General features: G+C 53.1%; 5 protein-coding genes across 5 annotated transcripts; 4 read left to right on the forward strand and 1 right to left on the reverse strand.

Moving 5' to 3' along the window:
• Positions 1 to 2,502: 2,502 nt before the first annotated feature.
• Positions 2,503 to 2,851, forward strand: CABS01_03037 (uncharacterized protein; the record flags this gene model as incomplete). Its single annotated transcript, XM_060536414.1, has 2 exons — positions 2,503 to 2,761; positions 2,793 to 2,851. The coding sequence occupies 2 exons, from the start codon at positions 2,503 to 2,505 to the stop codon at positions 2,849 to 2,851; spliced, it is 318 nt and encodes a 105-aa protein (XP_060394326.1).
• A 3,607-nt stretch (positions 2,852 to 6,458) lies between these two features.
• Positions 6,459 to 7,887, forward strand: CABS01_03038 (uncharacterized protein; the record flags this gene model as incomplete). Its single annotated transcript, XM_060536415.1, has 3 exons — positions 6,459 to 6,498; positions 6,550 to 7,397; positions 7,510 to 7,887. 3 exons carry the CDS (start codon positions 6,459 to 6,461, stop codon positions 7,885 to 7,887), a joined length of 1,266 nt encoding a protein of 421 aa, XP_060394327.1.
• A 1,274-nt stretch (positions 7,888 to 9,161) lies between these two features.
• On the forward strand, positions 9,162 to 10,053 carry CABS01_03039 (ATP synthase complex subunit H; the record flags this gene model as incomplete). The annotated part of the gene is made up of 3 exons (XM_060536416.1): positions 9,162 to 9,188; positions 9,336 to 9,420; positions 9,782 to 10,053. 3 exons carry the CDS (start codon positions 9,162 to 9,164, stop codon positions 10,051 to 10,053), a joined length of 384 nt encoding a protein of 127 aa, XP_060394328.1.
• A 2,363-nt stretch (positions 10,054 to 12,416) lies between these two features.
• Positions 12,417 to 15,157, reverse strand: CABS01_03040 (uncharacterized protein; the record flags this gene model as incomplete). The annotated part of the gene is made up of 2 exons (XM_060536417.1): positions 12,417 to 13,860; positions 13,914 to 15,157. 2 exons carry the CDS (start codon positions 15,155 to 15,157, stop codon positions 12,417 to 12,419), a joined length of 2,688 nt encoding a protein of 895 aa, XP_060394329.1.
• A 5,085-nt stretch (positions 15,158 to 20,242) lies between these two features.
• CABS01_03041 (uncharacterized protein) lies at positions 20,243 to 20,665 on the forward strand (the record flags this gene model as incomplete). Its single annotated transcript, XM_060536418.1, has 1 exon — positions 20,243 to 20,665. A coding segment is annotated over one exon (423 nt), but the record flags the coding sequence as incomplete, so codon positions are not given.
• Positions 20,666 to 23,568: the final 2,903 nt, after the last annotated feature.

The following is a 23,568-nucleotide window of genomic DNA, read 5'->3' on the forward strand; positions in this document are numbered from 1 at the left end:
ATTGTATTGTTCGTACACATCATCAGCAGTGATAGACGAAAGAGTATAGAGAGATCTGGGAGTGCTAGGCGAACGGCATGGGAAAAAGTCTAGGAGCCTCATTGTGAATTGGCGCGCCTAATGGACGCGCGCAGTACGGAGTTATTGAAGAGAAGCAAAGTCCGTTCATCCTTGGGCACTGAGAGTTTCTAGCCCTTCACTGCCCCGTTCGGTGCATGAGCGACGGAACAGTGAAGCATCGAGATTCGTTCTGTTGTTGGGTTTTTTTCTGGCGCACATCGCTAGTCCGTAGTTATACTTTTCCCCCTTCTTCGGTAGTCATTGGGCGAAGCATCGTCACGATAATACATACGAGTTTTTTCTTGGTTGACTTTTTTTGTCGTGCCCCTGCTTCTCTCCTCCCCTGCTTCAAATACTTTCGGCGACAGGCGCATATCGCGCCAAGCTTCAGTTTGCTTTGCAATCCAGTGGCTGGGATTTGGTCCTGGCACTTTTTTTGGACTCCGTAGTCAACCGCGCGCGCGCGCGAGCGCTTGCTTGGCAAATCCACGGATCTCAAAAGGGGGGGGGGGGGGGGGAAGGTGTGTATTCTCCTTCAAGCCTGGCCTGGGTCCCAGAGCCTTGGAACCTTCTTGGCGGTAATCTGAACGTTCGGGAAACCGAAAAAAAGCCATGACTAGCTGCCAAGATTTCCAAGACCAAGACGCCGGGGGGATTTCGTAAACAGTGAAGACAAGGAATGTCAGTCGGGATATTGACTAAAAGGTAGAAGAAAGTCTGTTCATCCTTTCCCTACGGGACACAAAAACACCAAGAAAAGACACCGAGAAAGGTAAAAAAAGATGGGATTACGCCAGGCTCGCTGGTGATGTCCTCAATCTTGCTTTCAAGCTAGAAGCTAGTCTGTGGCAGAGGCCGATTGTGGTATATTGTAAATCAGTGATATGGGGTATAAGCTTGTAGCGTTCACTGCATCCCGATTCCGAAGTCATCATACGTTAGGTCGCGTTACCTTGCTTACCTTGCCCCGGGCGGGTTTTCCCTGAACGTCGAGAGGTTTCGGTACACGGCAGGTTTTCATCCTCCAGGATCGATCTGCGCAGATGATAAGTAACAAACAACGAAAACCCGAATGCTCCGGCGTCCAAAATGCTGCTCCGCGTGGAGGGAGGGGTGCATATGGTGATTCCCAGGACATCGGATTGCTGGCCTTGAGAATCTGGAGCATGTTGTCGATGCATTTTGGGGCATTTTTCTGAATACCGGGCTGCATAATGAAGGATCTCGTTACTTTGGCATCAAATAAGTGTGCGAATTGTTTCATGAGCCAGGGGGCCGAGGGCCATGTTCTGAGCGATGCTGATGATTTCAATATCGGATGGTTGCAATGTCGTCGATGCTGGAAGTCTCTCTTTGCAATGTTTTTTGCCAATCGTCCCTTTCTTGCTTGTCGCGTGACGACTGAGGAAAGGTCAATAGAGTATAGCGCAAACTAGGTCCATGGTTACACTTGTTGGCAATCCGTTTGAACCTGGCGGACAAAAAATATTACCAAGGCAGGGCAGTATTGACCACGTTGGGTTTGTGGAAGAACAGGGCGAGACTAGATAAAACTTGGCGTCATTTGCGCAAAACTCGTACCCGCTTCACTCCTGACTGACAGCAGTCAACGGGAAATGTTTTGCGCCCAACGAGGCTTGGACCAAGCTTGTAGTAACCTGGGGTCCTGGGCAGAGTGGCCGCTGCTGGTGAATCTAGCTGGAATCTGGCGGTGACAAGCATTCGTGATCGAGCTTTGAAAGCTGCGCGGTTGATAGGGTATGAAAATACTAAATGAGCGGTCGAAAGAGCCGGCGCATTTAGCGGAACTATCGGACCCCGGGGCGCCATATCGAACAGAGTCTAAATCCGAATACAGACTGAGGTAACCGGGGGATTGGGACCCGTGATGTTACATTGTGCTGAGAAGTTTTGATCCAACGCAGAAATAAGGTAGTCGGCTAGCCTGCTCGTGGGCCATTGGAGTCGAAATTGCTTTTGACGTTTGCTCAGCCTCCACAAGCTCTGCCCTAAACAATAGGCTAGACAGCATGTCGTGGGATTATGAGTAAATCGTGGCCGTGGTGGTTGCGGAGGTGGAGGTCTCCGGAACAACTCATATACGGCGCGGGATGATAGTTGCACCATCGCCTAAGCTCAGCGTTGCAGTGGACCTTTCCCCGACTCGCGGGCGGCCCATTTAGTGCAATTGCTGTGTAAGACTGTTGGTCAACCTGGGAAACGGGAGCAAAAACCTCCCATCGGCAAGGTGAAGCCCCGCACTCGGCCCCACACCGGTAACGGCTGCCGTATTGGGTCATCGAGATCGTCGCGAGGAGCCCGTAGTATTCGATGTGTTCACTGTGAGCTCAGGTTGGTATGATACGGAGTAGTAAAATAGAGATCATCGGGGATTTGAGTTTCGCTGGCAGCGTCGCGACAGGCTGGGGTTGATTTTACAGCATGGCGAAGCTGGCCGCCGTTGCTCTTGGAAAAAACCTTGCAAGTCGTAACGAGTTGCCTTCATGGTTTCGCGGTCTTGTCACATCATCATCTGACACTATCCAGTACTGGGCGCATCAACCATGCCGTTATTGTATCGAACGCTATTCGAGCTCCAGCGACCAGGAAGCTCCTGGGCCATTCTTTTTTTGCGAAGGTCTACGTCCAGTTGATATTGGGAGTACACTGGCAGTGTTTTGCGAGGGTGTAAACGCAGTTGATGTGTGTAAGTCCGACTCTGTGATGCTTAGATTCCCGCCAAGTCAAGCCTGTGGGCCCCCTCACTGGCTATTGCAGATCGAGCCCGTGAATATACTAGATGTGACGAGTGCTGTCAAGCAGAAGCCATTGGGATGCTTTTGGCTTGGCGATGTGGTTGAAGCGTGGGTTAGATCCCTGAGCCACACCAAGTGACGCAACTTTGAAGCTGCTTTCGGTTTCTACACTGGCAACGCCCATGTACGATTCGATGATTTCTTGAATTTGTGCACCTTGGTGTTTTGTGTGCTGTCTGTGACCTGCTGAGAAATACTCGGCCATCACTGGCCGTAGACGGAATTCAGGGTTGCAGCTTTGACACAAACAGGCCTGCAAGTCAGCCGGTATCCGTATCTCAACTTGTCCGTGTTGCAGATGTTGAAGGGCTGCGCCGCATCCGAATGACACGACTTCCAACCGTCCAAAGTAGACAACAGTCATCTTGGGAATGCAGATTTCGGATTGAAAGGCATCGTTACCTAAGCCAAGGAACAGCAGGAACCGGCAATTGCCTGCTCAACGTCGGACGAAAAGACGGAACTGTATTGCTGTGAGCTCATACCTTGCAGTAGCAAAGTTTCATCTTCTGGACATGGCGTCGAGAGCGGGCGGATCGCAAGGCTCAAGATCAAATCCTTCCGAGTTTGGCAAGGAGCTTGGTAGCTTCAGCTATCCTAGTAGCGTTTAGCATGGTCTAGACTGATGATATCGACCACTGTCGGCGATCTGCTATCCTTCCGGCCCGTCTCTCAGCACTCTGTCCGCTTTCTTCAATGGGCAAGAATGGAACAAAACATGGAAGCATTGCGCGTCCTGCGTCGGTGCTGATCTTTCTTGTGCCACTGGTGCCGTCTTAGTGACAAGATTTGGCAAATCGGGTCGGGTGTGCGGATGCTTAGTTGGACGGTTTGATCGCCTTTGCTTCCCTAAATCTGGTGTGCAGGCTTCACCAGTCCGTGAGCCTTTCTTGCACCCACATGGTTCAGTAGAGACCGACTTACACGTGTTTGGACATCGGAAGGGTCGCAATCCTCGGGCAGCGGAAGATGGGCCTTGACCGACGATAGGATCTCGAAGCATTCCAAGAGTGAGGCCTCGCGGGAACGAAAATAGGATTGTCCATCCTTTCGGTGACAGTGAAGGCATCGGGCTGAGACGCAAGAGCAGGGGGATGTTGGGAAATGCCGAAAGCTGCGGCTGCCGTCAGATAAGCCCCTTCCTTGGCAACAACGTACATCGTCAGCAAGCCTGCTGAAAATACTTGGCGAGGATGCTATAGGCGCATGTTGTGAGTCGTGAGAGTGATCAGCTATGATGCTGGGAGATTGTAGATGAGCACAGATCTCGAATCGCCGTACCTCAGTGGTGCCGACTGAGCACAGGTCTCGCTGCGTGTTCTAGGCACTTTCCCTTTTGATACACCGGATATTCTTAGCAGGTGGGCGTCATGAGAATGGAAGCAAAGCTCTGGATTGATCCTGCCGTGAGTGAAAGGTACTTGGGAGTGGAAGTCTGTGAACACACTACGTATCTACCTGGGTACCTGAAAACACATGAGATGCTGAGGTGCCTTATCTGCGTACAACTGTGAGGTACGTACACAACATTTCAGCCAACATGCAGGTGCATCTCGGGCTGTCTCTACGGTCTACCAAGTGCATCATGCGCTTTCCAACAGCTGTCACAGTATTGGACAAGGCGCATGGTGACGATGGATACAACCCGAAGGCGCGGCTTGGTGCGCTTACCCTAGCGATCGGTGCTCCGTTCCACATCTTTTGTCTTTCCTCTGGTTCAATTCGCCCTCCATGGTCCAAGCCAAGAAAAACAACATGACATGCTTGCGTATGCTTTTCTCACGCTCCAATGTCCGATAGTTCTGCCCTCTACTGTGTAATACGGACAATCCCAAGAAACACTGTTTCTGACCAAGGCTTATGGCAGCAGACACCTCAATCACCCGCGCGGCATCTTTTTGCCTCCGGGAGGCTGAGCCCGCCAAGCACATCCATTGGTCTGTTCACCTTGACCTTTGCTCTTTTTCCAACTTCCCAGCATGGTCGTTGCCTTTTCAGCAAACTACGCACGCGCATATGCAGGGTATCGAGAGCCATCAACGACAGGCGTTTCGTTTGCAGTTTCTCTTCGCCTGCCAGGGCTACAGGTACTCCCCTACCCTCTTCTCTCATCTTGTTAGAGTTCGTGCCGGACAACTGGCTGCCCACGGCCCCAAGAAGGACCAGCAGAAACACCCTGCCAACCCACTAGTCCCATCTGCGTAGAACTCTGGTGCTTCCCGCCAGGATGGTCCCGGCCCGGACCCTTCGACGGCCATGCTCTAGATGGCATCTGATTGTTCACACAAATTTGCGACTCCCTCACTGGGCGAGCAAGCGGAACTTTCTCTGGCCTACTCGTCACTGACTACCTTGTAGATGTCAACTTATTCATGCCACTTTGTCACAGCAGGTTCGGTCAAGGACTCAATGGGAACCAGAGGCTCTCTTCCAGCAGCCCCCGGACGGACAAGGACTTCCCCTTCGGTATTACAGGGGTTGGGCTAATCTCTTTGCCCAATCATATCCATTCCAATTGTGTCTGACACCCTAAAGAGAGTAGACCGCATCCAAGACACGCTGCACGGAGTCAAATTTACGACCTGGGGAGCCTGTGCCTGATTAGTCCTTCTTCCCATTTTTTAGGCTTTACTGGCCCGGGGAACGCGTTGAACCGACCGGGTCCGTCGACGTGGGCCCAACTCTCAGTTTCCCCCCATGGCTGGCCATTTGTCTCTACGACGCGAAGCTACCAAGCTACTAGATGTACTATCAAGCCGACAGCAGCTCCTCATCTGCGTGGCTGTGTTAGCCAAGATGTGCCGCCAGACACATGCTGATCTCTAGCCTTCTCTAGAGCGCCTTCAACAAAAATCACCGATGATACCTGGTAGCAGAGTGTTCCGATACAGCCTGCAGCCGGCCAACTTATGCGTCGGTTACAAGTGCCCCAGGGGTCATCCCCTGCGTGGCTGGACCTGTCAGAGAAAGTCGACTCTCACTGCCCGCACTCCCCCAAGCCGAGAGCAAGCAATGAGTGGGTGGGCGTGAAGGATGGAAAGGCATGGGCCAGGGCCTGACTCTCGGAACAGACTCGAGAAGTAAAAACGGGATGACTTTGTGCTAGTGTATGAAGATGTCGCCAAGATCTCATAGAAAACGACGTGGGGAAAGAAGAGCAAATGCCAATAAACGCAAATCATAGCAAAACGGTTGGCAAAGGGAGCAAAGCCACGGTGAAAGCTCCGGCCCCTCTCTGTTCGCCGCTTTGAACCTGGCATCCGCACTGCACATCTCCGCCATCGACTACCACGGAGCTGGACTGCCGTCGCGCGTCCGTCACATCTTCATAAGAACCCCCGGAGCTCCCACCCTTCTACACTCGATCCAGACTCCAACTGCCGTGTCACTCCAACATTCAGTCCGGAGCCTCCCTGCATATCACAACACACACCAAATATGTGCGTCACATCCTGGCCCCCACTCCATCCCGCTGTCTTTGATTTAAGGTCCTCTGAGGCCTCCATGATAGCTTTCATATAGATGTGAACTAACACAACCAATAGTAGCAACCACGATATACACGCCTTACTAGCGAACACGATGAAGGCCTTCGCAACTTCCTCTCTCGCTGCCGCGCTCTGTATGTCTTGAGCCATCCCTCCCAGACCACCGATACTAATATTTTCGACAGATGCGGCGACAGCCTCTGCCGACGCTATTCAGGCTTGCCCGAATACTGATGTCTGCTTCCGCGTTGCTGTCCCGGCGGCTTCGTCCAGCTCCGGCAGCGGCAACATGTACTTCCAGATGTCTGCTCCGACCAGCTATCAGTGGATTTCCCTTGGCACGGGTTCGTCCATGTCCAACGCCAATATGTTCCTGATGTACGCCGACGGAAACGGCAACGTCACTATCAGCCCTCGCACTGCGCGCGGCCACAACATGCCTACCCTCTCGTCAAGCACCACCCTCGAGCTTCTCAGCGGCTCCGGTATCGTGAACGGTAACATGGTCGCCAACGTCCGCTGCACCAACTGCGCGTCCTGGAGCAGTGGTTCTATGTCCCTGAACTCGGCTTCCAGCTCCTGGGTCGCTGCCTGGAAGTCGGGCAGCGCCCTCAACTCTGCCAGCACCAGTCAGAGCATCCAGCAGCACGACGAACACACCAACTTCAACCTCGACCTGACCCAGGCGACAGTCCAGACCGACAGCAACCCCTTCACGACTACCTCGGGAAACAGTGGCAATGGAAGCGGCAGCGGAAGCGGCAGCGGCAGCGGCAGTGGCAGCGGGAATGGCGGCTCCACCAGCGGCGGTGGTGGTGTTGTATTTAATGGAGGCGGTGGTGTCTCGTCCAAGGTCCTCCTCGCCCACGGGATCATAATGACGATCGTATTCGTTGCCCTTTACCCCATCGGAGCCATCCTCATGCCCTTGGTAGGCAAGTGGATGGCTCACGCTGCTTGGCAGTCGGTTGCCTTCTTGCTCATGTGGGCCGGCTTCGGCACTGGCTACGCTTATGCTCGCGACAACGGTTATGTGAGTTGCTTTTTTCGTTTTTTTCGTGAACCGGGAGGATGTACTCCCTCGGGTCGTTTCCAAGACCCTCCACAACCCAGACATCCAGGATCGCAGTGCTGATACCGCGTAGCTCTTTGCGCAAACCCATACCCTCCTGGGTACCGTAGTTGTTGCCCTCTTGGCCGTGCAGCCGTTCCTCGGATACGCCCACCACGCCTACTACAAGAAGTTCCAGACCCGCGGTGTTATCAGCCACGTCCACATCTGGTTCGGCAGAATTGTGATGATTCTCGGCATCATCAACGGTGGTCTCGGTCTCGAGCTCGCTAGCTCATCTCGGGCCTATGTCATTGCGTACTCCGTGGTTGCTGCTATTCTCGGCGTTGCGTGGATTGGATCCGCCGTTTGGGGCGAGATGCGCAAGTCCAAGCGCAACACCGTCAAGCGCGAGCAGAGCCACGAGTCTCCGGATTCCCAGCAACGCATCCCCTACCGCCAAAAGAAATAAGCGCTCGGCCTAGCTTGGTTCCGGGGTTTGTTATGGACGACGGCAAGAATACAGAGGAAAAGACCATATGGGATACAGAGATTAGCCTCTAATTTGTTTTGTGTAATCGTTATACCACAGGTGGCAGTGTGCCGACCTTTCCACGTCTACGAAAGATCTGGGCCGTAGTATGAAGACACGGCAACTCGGGTAGAGCACGGAGTTAGTGGCGTTGTTGGTGATGGATTTCTTGAATGATAGCTTATGCAATAATGGTCACTTGATCTAAGCCATTGGTGTTCGCGTGTGTGACTGATAGCCTTGCAGGCTTTGAACACGAGCCCTCGACTCATTGTACGCATCGTTGTGTCCTTCCCTTCTAATTTAACACGGGTAGTATAGCAGGGTGAGCAACGACGAGGAAATTATAAATATGCCGGAAAGTAAGAGAGAGAAAGACATCTTTCCATCTACGCACTTGTGCAATATCTTGTCGCTTGTCTCTAGAACAAAAGCAACTGGATCAATCGAGACAGATATTTAGCAAGGTAAATGAGTGACTGGCGACCTGGCTCGACTTCGAGCCCAGCGTACAACAGCAAAAACACTCTTGATAGTGACGAAAATGACGGAGTATGAGAGACATGGATGTATGAGGTCATGCACCAAAAAGTCGATTGGTCGCAACTGTGAGAGAGCTAGCCCGGATCGCCAGAGGAGCTTAGGCCAAGCTTGGTCCGAACAAAGTGTGGCAGTTTGAACTCTCTTGGTGCGTACTGTAGGTGTGCCCGGCGTTAAGTGCCAGCCTATGATGTCGGCGGTGATGGTTTGGTGGAGGGGGGAAGTTGACGAAACCGTTCCTTCTTGGCTGTCAATTACTCCCAATGACCACATCTCGCCCAGCTAGCAGTCACCTTCCAGACGAGATCTGTACCAGAAAGAAGATGGGCAGCGTACGGTAAAGTGTCATCGGTCGCTTCCTCACGTGATATCAGTCCACCCGCCTCCGCTTGTTGTTTCCCCGACCCGCTGCAGCAATGCGTGAGAGGTGGAAGGACGTGGGAAAGGGGGGAAAGGCAGCAAAAGACAGGCGGACAAGTTCTACGCCTGAGACCTGAGGCATCCAAATCACAACGGTCGGCTGGGAATCATTGCGTCCAACCAGAACTGAACCGGCTCACTCCAGCTTTTTACTGTCCCATCCCGTACAAAACCCTCAACCACCCGTCGTCCGCCTCCCTCCCCCCATCCCCCCCGGTGTCCCCAATTGAGCCAGCCACCACCCACATATCAAGATGCTCGTCCAATTGTCCAGAGCCACTGTACGTCTCTCCTCTCTCTTCCCGTTGTCGTGATGATGATGATGTTGTTGCTGTTGTCTTGTCGCTGTTGGCGTCGGCCTCCGTTCGGACGCGCGGACCGTCGGTCGGAAATCAAGGAAAAAAACTGACGACTTTTTGCCCAAACAGCGCGCCGCTTCGGCTGTCTCTCGGCTGGCGAGGCCCAGCGCCGTCCAGATGAGGGGATTCATCGCTCCCACCGTCTCCCGCAGAGGTTCGTCAATATTTCTCCCGTCTTCGATTTCAATTGCCCCCCCAGGAGGAAGAGCGAGGTTGCGTTCGATGCGAAAGCGTTGGCCATTTCGGGTTGCCGGTGCGGCTAAAGGGAGGCCAAGCTCCGAAGCTGGGGAGTGCGCCTGGCTGTCGGATAACGATACCGGTCACGCAAACCACGTGAACATACTCGTCGTCCATTACATTCGCATCGACCATCCTACGCCGATTAATGGTCTTCTATCTCTCCGATTCGCCCGTCGCTCGCTCGTCCTTCCTCTTCTTCCCATGCCGTCGCTGTCGTCATCGCCCAAAAACTCTTGCTCCGATCCCGTTTCACTAACCTGCAATCCCCGATACAGCCGACTTCGTCCAGGAGCTCTACCTCAAGGAGCTCAAGGCCTACAAGCCCACCCCCATCAAGGAGTCCGACTCCCAGGGCCAGGTCCAGACCTTCTCCATCCCCGCCACCCCCAAGTCCCCCGAGGAGGCCGACCTCGCCGCCAGCCTGAAGGAGTACGAGAGCATGGCCGTCGAGGTCGAGGGCCAGGACGCCACTGCTGCCGCCAACGGCGAGCCCGTCAAGCACGACTGGCTCATGATTGAGGAGGACGAGGAGGAGCCTCACCACTAGAGCGCTTCGGCGACGTGCAAAACCGTTATTGGAAAAGAAAACAAAAAAGTTTCAAAACGAACCACACCGTCCCGGATTCTCCCGCCGAAAAGATAAAAATCGTCATCAATCCTCAAGTGATGGGAGGGAAAAGTGCTTTTCCAACCTTGGCTTCTGGGTTTGTAACCTTTGCCGCTTGCTCCGAACCGACCAAAAGGAGTGGGAAACGTGTTTTTGTGATTGAGAGGAGAGGAGAGGAGGAGAAAGAGAGAGAGGAACCCTAGAAACGAGGGGAAAGGTGTGCTGGGAGGTGGTAATCCCGTGTATATTGTCCAACTAAACCTCGCTGGCTAGGAATGCTATTCGCATGCGCTTCAACGTCCTCGGTCCCTCTTGTGTGTATATGGCTCATGCCAATCATGTGTGTGATTTTACCTGGACGTCCTCGACCAACAACCACCATATTCCGGCAGCTCCCATGCCAAATGGATTCAAATGACTCTATTGCTTTCCAAAACGGACCGCATACCTGACTCTGAGTCTTGAGTCTTGAGTGAAGACATTGTGGGGAACCCGGAATCTCCCGAACAGAGCCAAAACCACCACCACCACCACCACACAGAACCGTCGTCAGGCGGAGAGCCCTTTATCAAAAGACCTCTGATACCCGGGAAATAGTAATTTCTCAACACACAACTCGCACACAACTCGACGGAACCCCCGCCGATTGCTTCCACCAAGATTCCCTGGACGAAAGGGAAAAGAGTCATCTACCTTGTGCTACGGGGTCTTGTTTTCAATGCACACCGAGGTGGGTTCGCGTAGTGTTCCTGGGACAACAGACGACGAATGATCCGCAGCGATTATGCTGGCTACCATTTCCAGAGGTGGAGAGGGGGTGACGGGGTGATTTACTGTCTGCTACCTAACCTTGCTTGCCTTTCTCGCCTACTTTGCCTTCCTTTCCTTAACCTTCATGAGTCTTCTTGATGGCTATCCTTATCCTTTGTCACTACTCTCCCTCTCTTGATTGTCTTTACCTACCGAATTCCACATTCTTCGAGGGTAATACATACTGTCAGTATGGTAGCTACAGACTTGGCATCTTACACCTCGGAGAATGCATCCCTCCGTTGTCTACGTATATAAAGCTACCAGGTTGACAGTTGGTAGCACAACCTTCCGGGCATACGACCAGCCCCATCTGTGGATTCGAGTACCATATAGAAACTCCTTTTCCTCTACTCCCGCACCTGCAGGCCGCATCGGCAGCGAGTCGCATCGAGGAGGGGGGAAGCTTCTGCGGCATCGGCATGGCTGTTCTATTCGCTGAAAAGGTATAGCAGAGACACAAGAACAAAGGTAGTGGTGATAGAAAGAGTGACCCTTACTTGCGTGTCAATCAGGGACGTTGTGATATGATCTATTGGTAGTTTTGGGCGTCACTACAACACAATCACGTTGGAAGGATACGTCAAGAGAACCTAGCGTCCTTTATGGTTTTTTGTCAAATGTAGCTGAAGCTAATTAAGCAGTATTACAGACGGTTTTGTGTAGAGCTGATCGCTTTCCTCTCTCACTTTCTTTCCGTTGACGGCCCCTCCTTTCTTCATCTGTACCATCCACCACTCGATATACCGCATGGCGCTTGATGACCGATACAAGGGTTTGTTTGTTGGATATCTAGGCATCCTTCGAACCCCACCCCCCCTCCCCCTGATTCAGTCTCCAAGCCCATGGACCATAAGATTGCCCCAAACGCTGAACGTCTGTCGCAAAATTGCAGTATATCCTATAGGCAAGACTGGTTTCCCCTCCTTTCCTTTCGTACCACTCCATTCGTGAAAGACACATCCTCCCAAAATGCAGCGAAGCCTGTGTATCAGCCTCATATCTGATGTGCGGATGTTCCCTATGGCAACGACTCGTGGGAATGTAGAACAACCACATCTTCCGATAAAGGCATCAAGGTCACCAGCATCAGCATCAGCGAGCGGTATGCAGAGCCTTTTCGTCAAGGCCTATCGTCGTTGTTGTAGTTATTGTTTGTATCGTGTAAGTAAAAGCTCTTCAATTAGCATGAAAAGCAGCAGTCTGAGGGGCCGATCAGGAATCCGAATGTTCATCGCTTCAGCCCAAAAACGCCATGTACCGATTACACCCCCCGGGCCCAATGATCACATGCAAGGTTTGACCGCCCTTATGCACTGAAATCCATGAATGTTCGTTTTTTTTGACTTCGTAATGATGATGACCGTGTTTTGCTTCTGCAAGAGAGAAAAGGCTGTGTGTGATGGAACTTTTGTTTGTCCTCAAAATAGAACCCAAAAACAAATGACCCAGAAGTACCTTTGGAAAAAAAAAAACCAGAATGCATCAAGTCATTAAACGTCAAAGTGACCACCACCAATCATCTGCTCTTCGTTGGTGGTTGTGCGCACAATGCCGCTCATGCGATTGCCTCTCTGGTTCATGTCCTCCAGGTCATCCCAGTCATCGTCCTGGTGGTGAGAATCACGCATCTCTTCGTCATCATAGCGGCCCTTATCTCTCATGTGATCGTCGAGAGCGCTCTCGTCCACAAACGTGAAGCCCTGGAAGTTGGCCTGCACAGAGGGCGAAAGGGGCGTCGATGTAGCGAATCCCTTGGACAAAGCAGCGGCCCGTTCATTAAGTGAGCCATTGTTATCAAGCGCGTTGGTGAACTCGGGGTCGAAGTACGACACGTCTGTGGCAGAGGTCAACTTGGGCTTGAAGGGAGGTGTGATGAGCTTCTTTGCCAGAATGTCCCAGTCAATGTCGGCAAAGAATGGGTGGCGCTTCAACTCCTCCGCATCGTCCGTCGCACCAAGTCTGTGCTTGGGGTTCCTGTTGAGCAAGCCCTTTACGAAGTTGCGACCCTCCTGTGACAAGGTGTCCCGAGGAAATCTGACCTTGCCAAAGGCGATGTTCTTGTACATCTGTTGGGTGTCCTCCGCATAGAATGGACTCCAACCGCAGCACATCTCGAAGACTAGAACTCCCAGCGACCAGAAATCCACCATCTTGGTGTATCCCGACTCGTCAAGGAGAACTTCGGGAGCGAGGTACTCGGTTGTGCCACAGAATGTGTTTGTGGTATCGTTCTTTGTCAAATTGGCCTTTGACAGGCCAAAATCACAAAGGGCAATGTGACCATTTGCGTCGAGCAGAATGTTCTCTGGCTTCAGGTCACGATAAACGATATCGTTGTTGTGGAGGTGCTGGATGGCCAAGATGAGTTCTGCGATATAGAACTTGGCTCTGCGCTCATCGAACCGTCCTTCTTTCTGGAGATGCCAGAATAGCTCACCGCCAGACATGTAATCAGTGACCAGGTAGAGGTCTGATGGCGTCTGGAAGGAGAATTTGAGGCCCACGATGAAGGGCGAGTCGGACATGGCTGTCCGAACCAGGATGTTGCGCTCACCAACGGTATGGGCGACCTCCTTCTTCTGAACAATGACCTTCTTGGACAGGACCTTCATGGCGTAAATGCGTTCGGTATCCTTCTTCCGGACCTGGTAAACTTGTCCAAAGGTACCCTTGCCGATCAACTTAAGAATCTGGAAGTCTTCAGGACCAAAGTGCTTTCTCTCCGTTCGCTGGTAAACGGCTTCCACGTAAATCTCTCCCGTAGGGGCATTCTCCGCCATCGTGTCGGCGTGTCCCTTAAGCTGGAACCAGCCACGTACTGGGTTGCTGGAGTCCCTGTTGGCCTGGAAATCGACTTGACCCAAAAACTCCTCTCCCTTGTCGGTGTGGTCATAGACGGAAATATCAACCAGCATGTTCGAATCAACAACATCACTGCCGGAAAGTCAGCCAATAACCCAAGTACATCAATCAGTGTGCCCACTTACAATTCTGCCTCGGCGTCCCACTTTGGACTGGTGAAGGATCGGCGGGACCGGTTGCGGAATGTGTTATAATCGGAAATGCTGGTGTTGCTGCTCTGGCGGCTGCGCATAGGAATAGACATGACCGGGCGGCCTGAGTCGCTGCCTTGTCTTTGAATCGGGATGCCTCCAAAGGAGGGGGCCGGGAGGTTCACGTCATCCTCCTCTTCGACGGAGCGCGGGCCTCCTGAGATGAGCTCGCTTCTCTGAAAAACCGCTACGACGTAAGGGTCCTTGGCACGTCGCAAGCCCTTGGCCTCGACGATCTTGATCGTGAGTTTGCCGCGAGCAGCGGGAACTTGAGCGCCGGTGGTACCACGGCGGATGGGTGTCTGAACGCCGCTAGGAGGGACCGTCTCGTTGCTGCTTCTCTTGGAGGTTGACCTCTCCTCAGCCTGAGAGGGCTGCGCCGTTGAAAGCGCCCTTGTAGGAGTTGGTGGACCGCTCTTGAATCCCGCAAACTGTGTTAGCTTCTTGAGCTGATCAACTGACGAAGAGCTGTGAAGGGAAGCGGCTTTCTGCGCTGAACCAACGTGGAAAGTAATGGGGGATGTTGGTGTGATGGGCTTGTGAAGACTGGGGTTTGATATGTGATAAGCATGCACAACTGAAGTTGTGACGATGCTTGAAGGTTGGGACATGAGGGTGAGGCTGTGGCATTTTTGCGGGTAATCTGTGACGCCTCTTTGGAGCTTCGGTCGCGCAGATGAGGATGCCGCGGACCGTGATTCTCCATATCGCAACGACAGACTTCTTTTCAAAAGTCCCGCCGACGACCGTCTGGATATCGGCGGTGTCGGGTACTGATGTGTCTGAACCAGTGCCATGGATGAAGTGTGTGGTGATGATGGCCGCTCTTCGGGGTGGGGGAGTGATGGGGATGTTGGTTCAGGATCGCCACCGGGCACAGCATCCACTGAGCTGACCTGAGAAGCCTTCCCGTCCGTCTCGACTTGTTTCGTTGAGGGACCAGGAAGCGGTTGTCCTCGATTGCGATCCGACGCGACAGGGGCAGATACAGAATTGTGAGAAGAATCTGTACGAACCTGGCCGAAGTAGCTCATAATGCCCGGCAGGCGTTTGTCATGGAGGTCGGGTTGAGGGGTCGCCACCCCGGAGCGGGGCGTATCAAAGCCGATCTGATCCGCGCCATCTTCGTCAGGTGCGGCCGCGGGAGTCCTGCTGGGGTGGTTAACAGTGAGATTCATCTTTAATTGTGGCGGATAATGCGCGGAGGAGGGAAAATCGTGGGTTGGACAACAGAAACAGAGGGATGACACGCTGAGCAACACAGCGAAAAGCGGAGGCAAAATTTAGAGTGAAGAGCTAGCTCATGACGGCTGCCAAGACCATGACCACACTTGGGTACTTGTGGTGAGGACGAGTAATTGAGGCGAGGCGGAGTAGGGAGGAGTTCTGCCTTGTGTGCGTCCCTCCGTGTGTGCCTCTGGCGGAAAAGAACGGGTAAATTTTTTTCTCTCTTCTCTTCGTCCTCTATTGGGCTTGGGGGTGGAAGCAAGGATGCCGTCGCAATAGCTAGCCGGGTAGGTAGGTAGTGCAGTTCGGGGGGGGGATGATGCAAAGGGCCAAAAGGGAAGAGCCGTCAAATAGAAAACATGAGTAAAGTGGACTTTTTTGTTCCGAAGACGCCCCGTCTTCATAGGTCCTCGAACACTAGTCAAGGCCTTGGATCGGAGGTTTTTAGTAAATGCAATGGCGGGGCAAGGACACTGGGCGGGCGGAGGGGAAAGAGGAAGAGGGGAAACCATTCAGACGACGCGAGGTGCAGGGAGAGCTTCAATGCTGACTTGACTAGAGCAAGAATGACTGGTTATTCCTACTTTGGTCGTTGGACCATTGTTGGACGAGTCAGGCTTCTCAACTTTGATAAGCCTCTTGCAGCATTGGCTCTTGGACTGGCTCTGGCGTCCTGGCCATGGCCGCCCCCGCGTCCCTACACCTCTATTTGCCATCTTCTAGTTCTTGTCACCGCATTGGCGACCGAACGAAGGGTTCGGGTAAGGTAGGTAGGTGAACATGGGTAGGGGAAGGGATGGGACGAGGGGTACGCGGTGATTTGCATGTGCAAGCGAGTGCTGGATGGGGGGTGTAACAGGACTTTGGACTGATGCGTCGTATATCGCCCTCACTCGCGACATGGTCCACGGAGCAAATGTCAGCTTCAGGTATGCCTGCCACCGGCGCCTACACGAAGCGAACGTGTGCCGCCAGAGGGGGGGGGGGGGGGGACCAGTCAAGTGAGCAAGCTCTTAGACCACGGTAGGATAGAGCGAGAATGGGAATGGGCTCAGTTGTTTGCAGCCTCGGACACTCGTCCGGGATCGTCTGGGGTCCCTCAGCGGTAGGCTGAAAGGGCCGTTGACGGCATCGGCCTCTGGCACTAGCCAAATGAGGAACGTCCTGACAGAAACCCATCGGGTGCAGGAAGTGAACAGGCGACAGGAAAGGCCCCTCGTTCGCCAGCCACCCCTCCATCGCCACGCTTTTGGGTAGTATGTGTCTATGTCCGACGATGACATGCCGCATGGAACGGGCAACCTTCAAGAAGAGAGGCTCCTTCCAGGGTCCAATGCGCGCCGCGGGGAAGATCGGGGGCACATATGGGAACAACAAGGTAATGTGACGGGGTGGTGACAGGTAGTGAAAAGCGTCGATGACATATGAGGAGATACCTAGGGTCTCGAACACCCACCAAGCCTAGCTAGCGAGTGACGGAGACAGGAAACGGTACTTTCCATGGTTACGCAACTCCAGCTTTGAAGAAGCAACCAGGCGAGAGGCAGGCAGGCCGGGGTAAAGTCCCATGTGTAAAGGGAAATAAAGGACGGATAACAAGCGAATTGGAAAGGCGTCACAACGCAAGCCGAACAGAGTGAGCGAGCAACCAAGCAAGCAAGCTAGCGCCACAGCTTCGACCGAGCACGCGGTGAAGCAGTTCAACCAACTGGCCGGTGCAGGATTCAAGGGGCATGGAGACAACATGAAATGGGTGCAAAAAGGGGTCCGAATAGGAGCAAAAGGTAGTGGGCAAAGAGGATGCAAAGGGTGTAGAGCACGGCAGAGAGGCACAACGAAAAATTGCACATACCTAGAAGTCGAGCCTGACATCATCATGGCCTGTGTCGCTCGCTTCAACAGGTCGAAGCCACCTGTGTTTGTGTTTGCATGTGCACCCTCGGAGCCGGACATGGTTGCTGGCTGGCGTCTTTGTGTGACGGACGGTGAAGGTGAAGGCCTAGTCGAGGCAGAGGCCTGAATCCTTGGTTGACGTCAAAACAGGCCCGTGATATGACCGCGATGCCGAGGGATTGGTGGGCGCGAGAGACGAGCGGCAGATGGGGGTGAGGACTCGCGCAGGTGTGTGCGTGCGAGAGAGAGAGAGAGAGTGTGTGTGTGTGTGTGAGTGAGTGAGAATGCGGTGTGAGAGTTGTGAGTTTGGTTCGTGAGAGGAAGCGGCGGCGAGTAAGATGCGGCTGGCGTTGCGGTTGCGGTTTCGGTTGCGGGTGATGTGATTTTTCGGAGGTGAAATTGGAGACTTGGATTTTTTTTTCTCTCTCGCTCTCTTTCGCTGGAGGGGGTTGAGAAGTTGAGAGAGTGTGAAAGTGGGATGGAGAGTGAGAGAGAGCCGGACCACGCTATGAGATCGGGTTGCCTTCAGGTTGTGTGCGTGGGAGTGGAGGCGGCAGGGTGGAGGCGGGAGGGAGGGGGGCGGACAGGAGCCACGAGAGGGGAAGGCGTGACTGGGTCCAGTTGAGACTCGAGGTTTGTTGCTTCCTGCCTTTTTTGCCGTCCTTCTTTTTTGTAGGTACCTTTCCAGGTTGGTGTCCACTGTCAGGTACACAACGCCGACTGGCCAACTGTGGAGGCGAATAGAGGCACGCCGTGCAAGCTGAACTGAGTTGCGTCCTTCCAGTCAGTCACCGGTGGAGGGGAAAAGGAAAGGTTCAATACCAGGCCGGATGGGACTCAGGAGGACAGAGCGGCTGCGAGCAGTGAGGTGTCTCCCGTTGGGTACGGATCACTGGTCGGTACCTTGCTCTTGTAAGGTAAGGTTGGTGTAGGTAGGTACCTTGGGTGCTTGGGTATCGTGAGGTGTGAAAGTGGGTCAACAGTGACAGCGTAAGGGTAGCAGCCCAGCCAGTGTCGAATGGACTGAGGTTATCCAAGCTAAGGCCCGATTGGAAGCCAGGGAGTCCGTGATGCTGGCGATGACAGCATCCAGTGAAAGCCAGAGGCTGGCCAGAGGGGCGGATCGTGAAGTGGCACCCGTACTGTGGTAGAATGTATGTACTGTAGTTCTCAACTCTGGAGGATACTACTCCGTCGAGGATTCCGGTTCGTGAGGGGAGAAAACGACCCGATTCTGGGAACCTGGAAAAATTGGGTTCGAGCCTTCAAGGGTGGAGACGGACGAGTCGAAATGAGGTCAAGCGTTGGAGAGTTGACCTTTGAGGTGAGGTGAGGTGGGAAGTTGGCCAGTGAGGCGCCCCGAGTATTTCGTGGGGTAAATAATAAAGCTGACCTGAGTGAGTACCCAAGGTAGTCGTCGGATCGGTGAGATGAGGTGAGGTGAGGTAAAGAGGATGTGAGCATAAGCATGAGCGTGGGAGTCGGAACTCTGCGAATGGCAGGTTACAGGCGAGGAAGAGGAGGAGGTGAGGCGGAGTGAGGTAAGAGGCGTGGGAGGAAAGCGGCGACCCAGGCCCAAGAACCAAAGCCTGCTCTTTCTCTTTGAAAGTGGGGTCTTTGTGTGGAAGGAAGGTGCCTGTCACAGAGGCTGCGTCCTACCTTACTCGGTACTCGATGGATAAGGTAGCCAGCCACCTGGATATCATTCCCAATGGTGACGAGAGTTGTTATAAGGGAAAGCCCTGCCCTTTCTACCTTGAGTTCCAGGTCTAAGGTACGGAGTAAGGTAGAGTTCAAGAAAAGAGGTCAGGAATACCGATCCATCTCTCACATGTACGGTCGACGATGTCAGGGAGAATAGTCACAATCTAAGGTGCCGGTGGAAGGTGCGATGCAGGTGCAAGGCAAAGGTACGGTATTAGCCCGCCGGCCAAAAGATAACCCCATATACAGTCAGAAGGGTAGGTATCTATCTTAATCAACGGTAGCATCTACATGCTTTTACAATACCTACCTTACCGAGTAGATGTGGGAGAAAGCTGGAGAAGAGAGTAAGTGAGGCAGAACCAAGACACCAAGACAATCAGATACCGCCACCATGTATGTGTGTGCGTGTGTGTGCTCACGTACATTAGTAGGTACGAAGAAAAAGTTCAAGAGACAGACTCCAAAGTACGGCCACTCCGTACAGAGCTCGGAATGCCGTTTTGGGGAGTTTGAGACTGTCCAAAGTGTTCTGGATTGCCTCCACAGCATTCCACAAATCAACGGCCAATCCGCCTGTGCTTACCGCGCTCTGTGCGTCCAATTTGCGCCCCGGGAATAATCAGAATGCGACTGGCTGGATGACTGCATCTAGAGGTATCTGGTATTTGCCCTGGTGAGACTGCCCTGGTACATGCTCACATACTGTCGACGGAAGATATCTCGCGCTGCATCTCATCGACATGTATATGTTACAACTTACAGCCCCGAAGTCGATGCAGGCGCAGGTGCAGGTGCAGAGCAGATGCAGCAGGTGCACCTCCCAACTCGCATGTACCTCTTGCCTCTTGCATCCGCTTCCACTTGCACCTGTACCTACTCTTTCACGGATTCCCTTTTTGGATTCGCTTCTCCTTCTACCTTACCTTATTGTACGTACTCGACTGCAGTAGTCATCCTCGCCTGTTTTTCGGTGCCCTCCGCCAGAAGCTACCATGAGACACGCTTTGATATCTTCCTCAGTTGACCTTGAGGTAGAACCTCGAGGTGTCTGATTCATCTTCATCCTCAAAAGCTGACTTGGTAAGTCATTCCAAAAAGAAACGCCATGCCTTCCAAGTTATACTTAGGGTGCCATCGCGCCACACTTCGGCTAGGCTTGCTCCATTACAGGGGAGCATTGTTCCACACGACCTTCTAGAACAGACCCAAGATCCAGAGAGGAATGACCAGCGCCTCTCGCGCCTTGAACCAACTGCCAACCGGAGCAGACTTACCAGGCTATCTAGATACCAATATTAAACATCATCTCCGAGCTGAGCGACACAGGTCATTGAGAGGAAAGCGCCGCATTACTACGCTAAAGACTTTGGCCATGGATCTCTTGGGCGGGACCTAGCGCAGACCTGTGGGGGGCTTCGCCGGCTTCCCTCCGAGACCGCCGACCCAAGGGATCCTCCTCGGGAAACCAAAACGTCGACCCGCCGGCGGGCCATCCTCCTCCATTCGACAAGGGCAACCCGCGCAGCGAACCGCCGGGGTGGGTGCGCTGGTGGGTGGGCTTGACGGACGATGCGATTGACAAGGTGGATGAGTCAATCAAGTCTCGACGAACCAACTCCACATCGCCTCTTCCAGCGAAGCATTGGCTGCAACAGAATACCATGCCAAAGTACGGATACCGAAACTATCTCGTGGTCTCGCCCTCTCTACGGATACTTGTCCCCATCCACGCGACTGGAATGTACAGCTACCAACACGGACGAAATGACCCCCAAACACCACACCAACGACCTAGTTTTCTTATCACTTATCGATTCACCTCCCACGGCGATACCTGCACCTCAGTTGTGATCCATTAATTACCTCGCCGAGCCAAGAAGGGGGCTCTGCTTCGGCCTGCCCACAACCACTCAGCAGCTTCCACCGCCTTTGACGCTCCTCCATCTGCAACAACTCGAATACATGCACTAGCGGAATAAGACGTGACCCAGACCTGGATTATCTCTCGGGACAATCGCAGCTTCAGCCTTCATGATATCCGCCACTGTCTTCAGGCTTCCATATTGTCAGTTTTTGACGCTATACCACAATACAGGGCATAGAACCCCCGGTCCATTGCTCAACTTCGCCTTCACAGCTCCCACATCTCTCGCTAAAACTGAAATTTCTACCGTCCACTGTGGGGTGGTATTTGGCACAAGATAACCTTCGTGGCAATGCGGCGGTCAGATAGCCTATTGACCGATGAGTTGCCAGTGACTCCTGTGTAAGCGCTGACCGGCATGCCAGCGTAGGCCATTGCTTCTCTTAGTGTGCTGATGGGCTCAGCTTCATCAATAATGAACCAAGACAGTTTCTCTCGATGGGGAACATTCATGGCATAGCAGACAAGGGGCAAGACTTACAGTACTCCAATGGGGAGCCCCGTTTGCAAGCTATGCCGACTTGCCTAAAGACAGGACAGCATCAGCTGTTGCGGTATTCGAGGTAACCAAGCGCATACAATCGTCATAATGGCGAACACTTTCTACTTTGCTCTTCCCTCCTGACCTCCACACTAAGCTAGTCAGTCAATCATTCACCTGATGTATCCGTCTTACCACACCGACATGTCTTCAACTATCGGTCAATTCCAAGCGTACTCCTAGGCCTTGTCTTGGAGGGACCGGCTTCGTGGCGACGACTCGCAATTCCGCTTAGCCTGGCAGCCTGGCAGGGCATAACATGGTCCTCTATACCTGTCAACCAAGAACAATGTATCGGTACCGGAGCACCGCTCACTGCAACCATGCGCTGACGTCGCGGGATGTCCTCTGAATCCTGCTTCACATCTCAAGTGACTATTATGCGGGATTCCTGCGCCACAATTTAGTTGGCAGCACCTCAGTATCATGTCGAGACTTTAACCCCGACATTCCCCCACGCTTGGTATGTACAAGATGATGGACGTCTAACGACAACCGTCAATCTTCCCCGCCGTTCAACTCCGGTGGAGAAGCCGTCCCGCCGCTACATTACACAAACCGGTCGACTCCACTACGTCAATTGCCTCTTTTTCGTCCTCCCTCCTTGACGTGGGCGTCCAACTTTGCACCCGTCTGATCCGACGTTGCCCAGCGTTCGAGACATGGCGGGTTTGCGGCTTTTGGTCAACGAGTCATTAGGCTCGCTTCGCTTCATTGCCACGCCATGCAACCGCTACAAGACCAACCTCATGTCTTGCATCGCTGCCACGGTGTTCCCTAACCGCTATACAAGAACCGGCGGCAACACGAGCATGCTTGACCGAAAAAAAGTAGCGCATGCCTGAGCATTTGATGGGAAGTTGGCTAATAAGGTAACGGTTCCCCGGCACAGAATGTCACGTCTGATAGCCATCTACGGAGAAAAGGTCGACATGTTCCCAACAAGAATTGCTCAACCTATGTAGGAGTCACAAGTACATTGGCCAGTGCCAGGCACGACCGACGAACATGTCTGATCTCCTCTCCGTACTGCTGTACACCCAAACTCACCTTCAAGTCTCTTCTACCGCGCGACCGCGCGTCTTTCACCAACGTTTCGCAACCACACAACGTCCTGAGCGATACCTACCTAGACTCGTCCGAAGAGACACTCGACTCGACCCGACCCGCCGGATCTGCACCTCGCCCATCCCGGTTTGTCAACCCAGCACAGTAAAAGGTTTCGTCCAAGCTGTGGCCCGAGTTCCTCATTGACTGACATTCCCCCCTCATCTCGGAACCCACATGCCGATGAACCTACGTGCTTCTTTGTACGACCCTTCGTGCATGAGAACACTCTTCGACTTTGCGAGACTCGCCATTCGGCATCAGCTTGCAATGGTCTACGTACTTGGCAAGTCAAGCAAGATTCCGTCGGCTTCGAACAGATCTACGATGCTTTTTTTGTTCTACAGGTTAGGTGAACTTGGGTTTGACGGACCCTCTCGTGCCGTTGGGGGGGAGCTTCATGCGTAAAGATGCAAGCTCGACGTTAATGCTCTCCGTGTTCTGCCGATGAGGGGTCGATGCCTTTTTTCCGGATTGCCATGTGCCAAAGCCGGACGATCTAGATCAATCTGAGAGTGAGAGAAGGAGAAAACGAGAGCCGAGTACAAGGTTTGGATCGATACAGTTTCGACATGTCCCACCTTTCTTCCAATGGTAATACCGATATGCTCTGGGCGGTCAACGGCGGCTCCAGGCTGGGACGAGCCGCAAGCCTGCCGCTTCTGAGCCGCTTTCTTGGCATCTGGTGAGAAGACTCGGCACAATCGATTTCTCTGGTTGCTCTACTACCACCACAGTAGGTTCAGCAGTTACATCAAGTCATGTATCATTCGAGCATGGCACACCACTCTACTAAAAAGGTATCCTCATATACATCATCGAGGTGCCGGATCGTACATTCAACTCAAGGTCACTCTTATGTGGTGGTTTTTTTCCGGCTTTACAGGCGCAAAAGACCGACCTTAACGGGATGAGGCTTTCAAGGGAAACCACACGATACGGTACAAGGCCACTCTTATAAAATGGGGCTTCAGAAACTGACAGTCTCGCATTCTCATTATCTTCGTAATTGCCTGAGCATCTATCATCTATGATGTACCCTCTAGCGATCTCGCGAGAGAATTTCTAATCGTGCCCCAGTCTCTTTCCTGTTCATATCCCCAACAGATATACCGCTGACCTGGCAATTATCGGTATAGGAGTTGGAGAAGAAACTCTCTGAACGAAGGGACAGTTTCTTCCCCCCCCCC

The sequence above is a fragment of the Colletotrichum abscissum genome, assembly GCF_030869225.1.
Source record: "Colletotrichum abscissum strain IMI 504890 chromosome Unknown Scaffold_5.1, whole genome shotgun sequence".
NCBI lineage: Eukaryota > Fungi > Ascomycota > Sordariomycetes > Glomerellales > Glomerellaceae > Colletotrichum > Colletotrichum abscissum.